This window comes from Phallusia mammillata, chromosome 7, assembly GCF_965637545.1.
Source record: "Phallusia mammillata chromosome 7, kaPhaMamm4.hap1.1, whole genome shotgun sequence".
Taxonomy (NCBI): Eukaryota; Metazoa; Chordata; class Ascidiacea; order Phlebobranchia; family Ascidiidae; genus Phallusia; species Phallusia mammillata.
In genome coordinates this window covers 7,668,662-7,679,700 of record NC_137258.1, presented here as the reverse complement: position 1 = coordinate 7,679,700, position 11,039 = coordinate 7,668,662, and the positions used below count along the sequence as shown (strand labels likewise).

The window sequence follows — 11,039 nt, the reverse complement described above, 5'->3', positions numbered from 1 at the left end:
CTCACCTGGAAGAAAACACGCAGTCTGGTAGATCCAAAATGTATCAAGCACACAAACAGTTTATTTATTTTTCATTGCATCACGTATGCTGATATAAAATTAAAAAGTACACGGATCCACAATCACAGGATTAACAGCGTTTAGATGTACACATGAATTGAACGATTTTACAAAGACAAACCAACATTTCCAGTATTCCAATATTTTTACATGTCGTCCATCTGACCGTAGTTGTCTCTTTGTTTTGCATACTGTATCAGTTCGCCATATCTTCGTTTAAACGTACATCGCCACGCAACGCAGCAGCAAATTGCTGTTGCCAAAAATGTTAGGAGTGCGGTCAGTGCAATAGATCCAGCTGGTACTTTGCACACTTGACACGATACTGCAAAGTATTCAAATTGTAGATGTCAACTACCAAATTATTAGGCGGATCAGCGATATGCAAAAGTGTTCAACACAGAGGTTTAAAACAAATAGACCCGACAGGTGGTAAAATTGCGGCACAAATGAACCTAATAAAGCCTAGTCCAAGCCTGTTTTATTCAAAATCAATCCCTAACCTAACACGAAAAACCCGGCACGACCTACATTGACCAAAATCAAACTATAGATCGTATGTTATACTGGGCGAAGATATTGGCTGAAATACCTATGCATCATTTGCAGAATAAATGTGGGCAAAAATTTCTCGAAAGATTTTTGACTTTGACTTGGTGTTAGGGTAAATACAATGACCGGTTTGTGAAGTGCAGATTTGGTTACACACCTTACTTAACAAGATATTAATTTTGGCCGCTTACTTGACAATATCAAGTTTAGGAATAGCCCAATTTATACTCAAGTTCAGTTTTTTGACTTACTGGCGTTGGTCCCATCATCGCCTTTATCTGAATCTTCACAGACGAAGTCTTCAGGTGTAAGCTCATCCGACTTTTTGTTATGAACACGAGATGGGGATGTACAGATGAATCGCACGTCAGTTGTTGGATCGCGTTCCTCCGTCTATTATAACCCAAACCACAAAATTGTCAACACCAAAACCCACCTTGCACTTTTTGAAGCGCTCGAAAAACAAACAAACCAATATTTGAAAAAACAACAACATTTACATGGAGACGCTAGTAAAACCAGCTGCCCTGATGAGACTATAGGCCAAAACAGTGTGTATTACTATTGTCTGCAGCCTATTTAGGTCTAAAACAGTGGGTACCGTCTGTCATTTATTGGCTTGATACTTTTACATTTATAAATGAAATATCTGCAAAACTAACTTATGCATATATAGCTTAACATCTGCTTTTAGATGAAAATATAACATAAAATGCCTCTTGACACACAATTTGTCCACTGTCCTCTATAAAGGGTGTGCGGTTTTCATTGACTATCTTAGTTCGGCCAGTTTCCGAATGTTTGAGAGTTCAGATCGTTACTTACCTCTTCAATCCATGTCTTGAACCATCTCAAATTGCAATCGCAAACCATCGGGTTGCTCCACAGTTCGACTTTCAATCTCTCCTGACTGATGTTTGAGAAGACTCCAGCAGGAAGCGTCTTGATTTTATTTTCGGAAAGGTAAAGCCATTGCAACAACGTGGCGCCACTGCAAACAAACTCGAATTGTAACCCTAGTCCAGTGGTTCTTAACCGGTGGGAAATTTAATGTTTTCGGAGGGAAATTATGTAAGCTTGAAAAGAGCAACCGCGGGCACGAGGGTCCAATCCGGCTTTGAATTAACCGTTGAAAGCTACATTACTAAAAATGTTCTGCAACAACATGTAAGATTGATTTAACCAAGGTTTACAAGACACATACAAATCCAAAGGCCATTTGTTACATCACAGACAAGACTGAAACCATCAATGACTTTGCTGTTGTGCGCGAATAAAAGCCTTTCCTTTGTTGATTGTGATGCAATAAATGACTAATGCAAGCATAGCAGACTCTTCAGTATTCCAAAAAGTTTAATCTCTCACAGTAGCACTATTTAAACTAAATAAGATTGCAGTATACCGTTAGGGTCCAGACCAAAGCGCTCCACAAAATTATTTCATTTAAAGAATATTTTTTTGTTAACGTAGGGCACAAAACATGTTTATAAAAATAACAGAGGGGGAAATTCGAAGTTGGTGATTGACTTTAGTGGGAAACCACACCAAAAAGGTCAAGAACCACTGCCCTAGTCGGTTTGTTATTGAAGGTTTTATTGCGGTATAGTTGTGGAATTTTATGTGAGGGTTTTTCAAACTAGTTTAGGACGTACTTAAAAGCGTTGACCCCGATTGATTCGATTTTGTTGTTTTCCATTCTGAGACGGAATAGAGCACTGGTCGTCGAGAATGTTCCATTTGGCACCGACGTAATAAAATTGTCACTCATATCAAGAAAAGTAAGGTTTTTCTAAAAAAATTAAACGTTTTAATGTGTGTGGACGAACTCATACCAATTTTAAACTATATTTTTGTTACCAGGGTGGAAATTTCCGCTGGAACTGAATTGAGCGACAACTTTCGCAGCGATAAGCTGAAAAGGTCAAGATCTTTGAGAAAGTGAAAATTGAACGTCTTGATAGGGTTTGGGCCTAGGTAGACGCGGTTCAGCTTCCTATATTGAGAAAAAAAGGAAAATAAGAAACAAAGCTCAAAGCAGAACCAAGATGTTTTTTCTGTTACTTACCGATTGTTAGAAAACAATTTGTCGGGGAAATATTTGATTTGGTTGTGGTAAAGCGTAATGATTTCAAGATTTGGAAAAGACTTGAAATGCAAACTGGATACTGCCGTAATATTGTTAAAGCGAAGGTTTAATAAGGTGACCTGTTCTAGGACCATTGTGGGGGCAGCCTTTATCTTTTTTATTCCGTTTCCTGAAAGCAAAAATATTTGTTTAAAAATTCATCGAGACGCACTTACGAAAGCGGCATCACGCTTACTTTTAAGGTTTAATATTTTCAAGTCTTTAAATTTCTTGAATTGAACCAAGTCGAGTGTCGAAATATTGTTGTCGGAAAAAATTATCATCTTAACGTCAGAGCGCATATCTTCGACCGGAATCCGAGTCAATCCAGTTCCAATACAACTCACACTGAGCTGTGCAAACATCTTGTAACGAAATCTGTAATCGAAAAAATTCTTTTAATTTGTTCACAAGTTACAAAGAACCACACTTTTGTGTTGCACCATACTTTTTCTAAAAATAATATCAATTTTTTTTTCTAAAACTAATGTTTACAACCAAAACCTATTAAGATCACTAAGCGATTTGAACTGGTAAATAGCATTTGGGTTGGCTGCAATTCAGACAGCATTGTCCTAATCTTATTTTAAGTGAAAAGAAAAGTTAACCCTCGTATTTGACGGAGTCCTGGTTTGCTATCAGTTGTATCGGTCGCGGGTGAATACTGTTTGCCCATTTCATCGAAGCAAGTGCAACCTTCGGGACATGCTGCTGGGTTGTCGACAACGGGTGTTGTCGTGGAGGTTACGGTCAGTGGGGAAGAAGTCACTGGGGGTGATGGCGCGTTACAATCTGTAAAGTGGATACATGGATAAAAAGCACCATAAAAACATTGTGCCGCAAATTTACAAAACTATTTTGGAGATTTTAAATACATTTTCTCAGAGCTGTTGCTGCCAGGTATATGATATCAGATGTATAGAGCTCTTCTGGCAATACAATTGGCATTTTTCACATTTTTTTAAAGATTGCAGACTTCCGGCGTCATATTTACACATCAAGATGCATATTTACTGTCAATTGCTCTTCTTTTAAAAGCTTGAAATAGTATAAATAGGCATCGGCGCCGGCAGAAAATTTTGGAAGAGGCGGTAACTTTTGACACATACATACTTACACGAATGAATTACGCTATCGTTTAATTATGAGCATATAGGCTTAAATTGTACACAGTGGAATTGCTTGTCTCTCCTCTTGCCCATACGTGCCGGCGCCCACGTGAATAGTTGTCAGCAATGCAATTTACCAACACTAAAATTCTTTACAAAAACAAACCTTGCCATTGCTGGTCATCGTCCTTGCATGTGAAATCGCTAAGTTGAAGCTGGTAACTTTTCTTTCCATGATTTCTCAATGGTTGTACGCATTTGAAGCGCAGCTCGGTAGACATATCATGCTCAACAAGCTGAAACGGTAAAAAATAGCCGATGCGCATTTATTCTAATGCCGCCATATTGAACGACACTTAAATGCTACAACCTGCGCTTGGATCATCGTTCATTTTATTGCCGAATCTTGGTGTTTTAAATCTAGTTTATAATTTTAATTCGAGGATTACTTTTATCGTAAAGTCAAATACATATTGCCATATTGGTGGAAAGATTGTTATTTACAGCAAGTTAAAAATACAAGTTACAATCCTATAAGATATGTTTTTTGGCACAATTTTATCGTCTTAATTGTTGTGTGTCATCAAACGGAAATTACAACTTTTCAATGGTACATTAAACAATTACACCAATTAGTTCCCCAAAACAAATGTCACTACAAAATTTGCTTTTTGCTTTTAGTTCTTGCCTAATGGTTAGTGAAATTTTATTGTTTTTATTTTAAAGTGTTTGCCGTAATACATAACATACTGTAACGGTCCACATATTTAACTAAATGGAACTAATAGGTATAGGCCTGTACTAATGGGAGTGCTGTGTCCGAAATAGTTGGACATAGTTGAAAAAATGATTTTTTTTGCGGCCAACTTAAACACGCATTTAATATTTAAGTCTGTGTGAAGGTTTGTCCACGTTTCAATTTGGACGATATTCCAAATTTACATAAACCGTACCTCATCGTACCATCCTTTTAACCAAGCATTTGAGCAATCACAAACCAACGGATTCTCATACAAATCAATTTCCACACGTTCTTTGCTGATGTCGCTGAACGTGTTGTTTGGAATGACAGTAATCAAATTATCCGAAAGGTCAATCATCTTTAAGGCAAATGCCCCTAGAATGTGTTCAAAATTTATCATAAATGTCACATTTTTACATAAATAATGTGTAACTTTCAATATGTACCTTTGAATGCAAATGCGTCAACGGTGTGTATTTGATTCGACGCAATTTCGAGCCAACGTAACTGGCGACAATCCCGAAAGGAATTTGGTGACAAACTTGTTAGTTTGTTGACAGAAAGGTCGAGATAGACCAACCCTGAAAGAGTACAGGGCTAGAAAAGCAAGCTATAAAGCATCATGCAATAAAGCCTGATTTCTTTACAATGTTTTTGTGTAAAATGATGGAGGTTTTTGTTCAAACTTGTATGTCGTTGTGGATGCCATTCACATTTTGAAAAGATCATCTAATATTGTTACATTATTGTGTGAAGTGACATACATCCTTAAATTGTTTTTATATAAAGTAGTCAGAAAATCAGGTATGCATGTGTAAAACCTCAGCACACTTCGACAAAACAAACTGGTAGTTAATGGTACTGCGCTAGTGAACAAACATTTGAATTGAGAAAGGGAAACTTACTTGTCATTGTCGCAATATGAACGGGCAAACTTTTTAAACCACATGAGCGCAAGCCTAATCCGGTGAGATTCATTTTCGAGAGAAAATCGTCTTCGAAAGTTTCAACCGGGTTCGGCCCCAAATACAAGAACTGTTGGTATAGAGCACTGTGTTATCGAAATGTTTGATAAAGGACTTATGCAGTATATGGAACTGTTATACCTCGAGTTTTTTGTTGTACCGAAAATCATCGTTCCGAAATTTAGTAATAGCGTTACTGAACAAAATTAGGAATTTCAATTCCGGAAAGCTTTTTAAAGCTGCGTTTGGGACTGCAGTCAATTTGTTGTGGCTGAGAAAACAATGAATAGGGTAAAAATTGACTTTCAGGGCATGACAGGTAACCGTGCAGTTACGAACGGACCGATGTGTTGGCATTGAGTAGAGATTTAACACAGGGTACACTTTAAAAGTTGTTTCAACTCGCAAAGAAAGAAACTGGTATTTGAAATCGACTTTGAAAAAAACGCTTTTGCAAACTAAATATTTTCACAAAAATCAACCATGAACTTTTAAAACCCAAGTGAAAAAAAATATGACAAATCTGGTGGATATTCTTTTTCGTTTTTCTTAATGAAATTTAAATGAATGACTTCGGAACATAAAGCTTCAAATAACAAAAGTTTACTGATAGGTGACACAACGAGCATTAAGAAACATTGAAATCTTAATTGTAAGAAAATGCTACGGTTAGGGTTATTTGGGTTGGGGTGAGGTTTCATTAGAAAACGATATTACACATAACATAAATACCTAGATCCTATACTAAATTTAGTTTCTAAAGTTGAAAAAAACTGTGCTTTTGCGCCCTCTATCGGATTGTAGCAATCATTTGTGATTCTTTATCTTGATACGGTTTTAACTACAATAAACTTAACCAACTTGACTCTTACGTTAGGGAAATATATCGTAGGGATTTCATCATTGCTTCGGGCGTGTCTTGTGATGCGACGACCCTGGTGAGCTTATTTACTTTTAACTCTAATTTTTCCACCCCAGGAAACTCTTTTAAATCGTCGACATGAAATTCGATCATATCATTATAAGACAAAGAAATGCTCTTCGTGTCGTTAACGACGGCCTCAACATCCAATCTTGTAAGCCCGGCTCCTGAGCAATTCAAGTGAGGTAGAGGCATCCCATACCAGGGTCTACATCAAACATCCAACAGTTATTGAAATACTTTACGAATAAATTTTTGCTATCAATGGGTAAGCTACCTCAACAAAATTCTCTCTTTTATAACTGTTTACCAGCTTGTGTATTTTGACTGTTGTGTCTAACGCAAGAAAATTCAAAACAACAACAACACTTACATTGGGGGTGCTGTTGAATTTACTGGTCTTCTGGTGATGGAACAGCCGTTGTCCAATAGAAAGGTCACATCGCCATCTGCTTCATCACCCCACACTGTAGCAGCAAACGCAATACCCAGTACAGCACAAAACAGTGTATTTTTACGAATAAGCATCATTTTGTATCAAAACTTCAATAACCAGCGTTTAAAGGTAAAAACAAATACAGGTCAGACAAGCCTAGCAGCTTATTGTTAGCAAGGTTTGGCAACAACTTAGTAAGCCCTCGTATAATTTTTAACACAACTGATATGCACCCAATACAAATTCTGTCATACATTTTATAGCGCTTGGTCTAAAGTTAGCTCTTGTTACTATCTGTTGATTAACTACTGATGGTCTTGTTTGACAGACATCGAATCGCTTTGCACTTGACTACATGGCGCCTTTTTTGCCAACTAATACCAATGGGTGCCACGCACGTTAGGAAATTATTTACCAAGCTGCTGTGTTATCGTCCAAAGCAGGTCAACAAAGTTTGAGTGAAAAGCAAACAGAGAGCTTAAAAACGCTGATTCTATTAGCAGTTTTAAGGATTTAAAGGCAAAATTAATTAGTTTCTTGAATTGTAGAGCCAATGTTACTTTAAACTCTAATACGAACTGCAAGGATCGTTTCTCAATACCGTTCATTGCAATATTTGACTAAAGAGTTTCTAAAAAATGAAAACAGTTTAAACACAACCCAGCACTTTTTACATGTCTTTATTTATTATTGTCACTCAATACTTTCTCAGTACAAGTTCCCCATCGTGAACAAATTTGTAAATACGTTGTACGCTGAAGGTTAAAACGACATCAATTCCATTTTAGTGGTCCGGCTACTATACGATACATTTTTTTATTGTACAACATTATTTAAATATGATTTGACAAATAAAATCGAGATTTTTAACCAACGTAGTAAGTCAACAATGAAGTAAATCGCAAAACATTACAATTAAGGCAAAGGTTACTGTTGAAATCCCAACGACGAATGATTAAAAGAAACAAGGGTAGGGCTGCATGTTCTTCAGTCTTCTAGTTCTCTTCCGTGCGAAGAAATGACAATCTCGACAACAACTAGTTTATTTACAAATGTGTGCTGTATGCTACATGGTGTCCACTTCACTGTATGTATCTTTACCCCTTGTGTACTTTATCAAATCGCCGTATCTTCTCTTGAACGTACATCGCCACACAACGCAGCAGCAGACTGCCGTTACCACAAATGTCAGGAGCACAGTGAGAGCGATGGGTCCAGCCGGGATCTTGCAGACTGAACATGCCACTGAAAAACATTTTTAATGTACTTTTGAAACTACTTTGGCTTCAACGGTAGCGGTACGCAGCAATAGATAAAGTGGTCAAAACGATCAGTAAAAGGTTGAGAACCATTGATGTAGATTGTAGAAGAATGTTCCGCATTCTTTAAACAGGAAGCAATAAGTAAAAATAATCATTCTTTCTTCTTTATGTTGATAAGGGTTATGATACCGCAAGACGGTAACAATTTTTAAAACTGATTTTTATAAACAAGTGTGCAATTTGTTATCAAAGAAATGTTTTAAAAGCGAAACTAAAAAAGTTTCAAAGTGTATTAAAGGCGCATATTAATACAAAAGGGTAGTTGTAACGCGAAACAGATTTCCAGCACTAACTTATATTTAGCAAGTATTTTAAGTGGTCTAGTTTACTGACGAGTATTTCTAAAACTACTAGCCCATATTCTACAAACATTGCGCAACGGTTGCAAAATTCAGAAGGGGGGATCTTGTTTTTTTTTTAAATAAAAAGTGTCCAGAATATATCAACAGTCGTCTTCCCTTTTAAAAATACAACACGGTATTGACATTTTTTGTTGCATTACCAGTTTTGAAACTTACATCCATCATCATTTTTATCGGCATCTTTACAGAAGAATTCTGCTGGTGAAAGTTCGTCAGATTTTTTATTGTGAACCCGAGATGGCGTTGAACAAATAAATCGAACGTCTGTTGTTGGATCCCGTTCCTCGGCCTATAGAACAACATCAACGCATCACACCAAGCAAGTTCCTATATCTTAGTTCGGCCAGTTTCCGAATGTTTGAGTGTTCAGATCGTTACTTACCTCCTCAATCCATGTCTTGAACCACTTCAGGTTGCAATCACAAACCATCGGGTTGCTCCACAGTTCGACTTTCAATCTCTCCTGACTGATGTTTGAGAAGATTCCAGCAGGAAGCGTCTTGATTTTATTTTCAGAAAGATAAACAAATCGCAGAAGAGTTGCACCACTGAAAAGAATATATCGCAATTTTTAGTTTAAATTGCCCGTTTTGAGCAAAAATTTCCCCATTTCTCATGCGTTTAATCCTGAATTTAGCAACTCAGCCTGTTTTCACTAGGTCTTTACCAACTTACTTGAACGCATTGACCCCGATTGATTCGATTTTGTTGTTTTCTACTTTTATTCTGTACAGAGCGGTCGTGTTCGAAAATGTTTCATTGGGAAGCGACGTAATGTGATTGTCATTTAAATCAAGATAGGTGAGGTTTTTCTGCAAAAAATACGGGATACATGGAAAATAATGAAGCAAAAGATGTAACACAAGATAAAACGTATTATAACCATCGTAGCAATTTCTTGTGGAACCGACTTCAAGGACAACTTTCGAAGCGACAAGCTGTAAATGTCAAGTGCTTTAAGAAAGTGGAACTGAAATTTTTCAATGGGGTTAGGACCCAGGTAGACACGGTTTAGTTTCCTGAAATGGACCAACAATACTTGAAACTGGGTGCAGAAAAAACAAACAAACAAAAACTTACGGGTTGTGGACAAACAGGTTGTTGGGAAACCGTTTTATCTGGTTGTGGTAGAGCATCACAATTTCAAGGTTGGGAAATGAACGAAAATGACTGCTCTCTACTGTGGTGAGGTTGTTGAAGCGAAGATTTACCAAGGTAACATCTTTTAATACTACTTGGGAGGAAGCTTTAATTTCCTTTATCCCGTTTCCTGTTAGAAAGGATAAGTTTAATGGATGACTGATGATTTGATAAAAATCAGGTTTGTTTTTATTTATTAAGCGGGTCCCAAATTGTGCCCAAACAGTAAAATGTAAACCTAAAGCCCCCCTAAACCCGAATTTTGTTTGTAATAAAGCCCGATTAGGCTTGAAAGTTAAGTTTACCAAGGCATTTGCCGAGTATCTCGACAAAAAAGTGACGAGAGTGAATCAGTATCCAGCACAGACAGTTTTATATTCAATGTTATGCCCGAATCCAGCACTGGTACCACTTACGTTTGAGGTCGAGTATATTAAGGTCTTTGAACTTTTTCAATTCCGTCAAGTCCAGTGTCGAAATGTTGTTGTCCGACAAAACTATCATTTGTACATCAGATCGCATACTTTCAGTTGGAATCCGAGTCAGCCCAATTCCAATACAACTCACACTAAGTTTCGCGAATTTCATGTAAGCGAATCTAAATAAAACATCTTTTCAAAAACGGATCTGAGGAAATGGACAACCTGATAATAAATTTGTCAAAAGTGTTTTATAAGTGCATAATCAGATAAAAAACAAATTCCAACCCATGAATTCGTGTACGTGGACCAGCTCCTGAAGATTTGTTCGGAGGTGGTGCATATCTTCGACCGTTTTCATCGTAGCAAGTGCAACCTTGGGGACAAGCATTGCGGTTTTCGACAACTCTAGCCGTGGTAGTCACTAGTGTGTGCGGCGAAGGAGCAGGAGCTGAACAGTCTGTGTTATTTACAAACCGCATTTGAAACACCGTGTTGACATCGATGAACGATTCAAAAACAGGAGGTTCAGTATTTGTCATTTTTTTGCCAAAATGTACGGAAATAAAACTGAACTGGATAAATTTTTCGGCACTTTATGAAGTGCTGATGGACAATCACAACATTTTCTGTTGTTTGGCTTAAATGTGGGATTCACCACAGGCTAGAAATAAGGCTTCTACTGTATTTGAATAAGAGACTAATGATAGGCCTACTCACAAGTGTGAAATAGGCCAGCTATCCATCCGATTTATAGAACGCTTTTTTATACTGAACTTGCTGCTTCATCATGCATTTTTTATCAGGAAATTATTTTGAAGACGTTTTTTTATCATAGAAGAAAATAAAGAAACAAATCAAACCTTGCCATTGCTGGTCATCACT

General features: G+C 37.2%; 2 protein-coding genes across 2 annotated transcripts; both read right to left on the bottom strand.

Annotated features, from left to right (window-relative positions):
* Nucleotides 1–43: 43 nt before the first annotated feature.
* LOC145237418 (uncharacterized) lies at nucleotides 44–7,061 on the bottom strand. Its single transcript, XM_080100270.1, has 15 exons — nucleotides 6,849–7,061; nucleotides 6,426–6,683; nucleotides 5,695–5,824; nucleotides 5,494–5,623; nucleotides 5,035–5,169; nucleotides 4,800–4,963; nucleotides 4,013–4,142; nucleotides 3,346–3,529; nucleotides 2,934–3,115; nucleotides 2,678–2,867; nucleotides 2,470–2,605; nucleotides 2,265–2,401; nucleotides 1,438–1,603; nucleotides 864–1,005; nucleotides 44–385 (listed from the first exon to the last, which is right to left on the bottom strand). Exons 1-15 carry the CDS (start codon nucleotides 7,004–7,006, stop codon nucleotides 207–209), a joined length of 2,421 nt encoding a protein of 806 aa, XP_079956396.1. The 5' UTR covers nucleotides 7,007–7,061; the 3' UTR covers nucleotides 44–206.
* A 514-nt stretch (nucleotides 7,062–7,575) lies between these two features.
* On the bottom strand, nucleotides 7,576–10,696 carry LOC145237829 (uncharacterized). Its single transcript, XM_080100819.1, has 8 exons — nucleotides 10,443–10,696; nucleotides 10,152–10,333; nucleotides 9,676–9,865; nucleotides 9,479–9,614; nucleotides 9,271–9,407; nucleotides 8,978–9,143; nucleotides 8,752–8,884; nucleotides 7,576–8,156 (listed from the first exon to the last, which is right to left on the bottom strand). Exons 1-8 carry the CDS (start codon nucleotides 10,694–10,696, stop codon nucleotides 7,978–7,980), a joined length of 1,377 nt encoding a protein of 458 aa, XP_079956945.1. The 3' UTR covers nucleotides 7,576–7,977.
* Between the last annotated feature and the right edge of the window lie 343 nt (nucleotides 10,697–11,039).

Coding starts and splice junctions, on each gene's coding strand:
- LOC145237418 (XM_080100270.1), bottom strand. CDS start 7,006: ATGATGCTTATTCGTAAAAATACACTGTTTTGTGCTGTACTGGGTATT. Junction 6,684..6,848: donor AATTCAACAGCACCCCCAAT/GTAAGTGTTGTT, acceptor TGTTTGATGTAG/ACCCTGGTATGGGATGCCTC. Junction 2,402..2,469: donor CAGCGGAAATTTCCACCCTG/GTAACAAAAATA, acceptor TAATTTTTTTAG/AAAAACCTTACTTTTCTTGA.
- LOC145237829 (XM_080100819.1), bottom strand. CDS start 10,696: ATGACAAATACTGAACCTCCTGTTTTTGAATCGTTCATCGATGTCAAC. Junction 10,334..10,442: donor CCACGTACACGAATTCATGG/GTTGGAATTTGT, acceptor TGTTTTATTTAG/ATTCGCTTACATGAAATTCG. Junction 9,866..10,151: donor TAATATACTCGACCTCAAAC/GTAAGTGGTACC, acceptor CCTTTCTAACAG/GAAACGGGATAAAGGAAATT.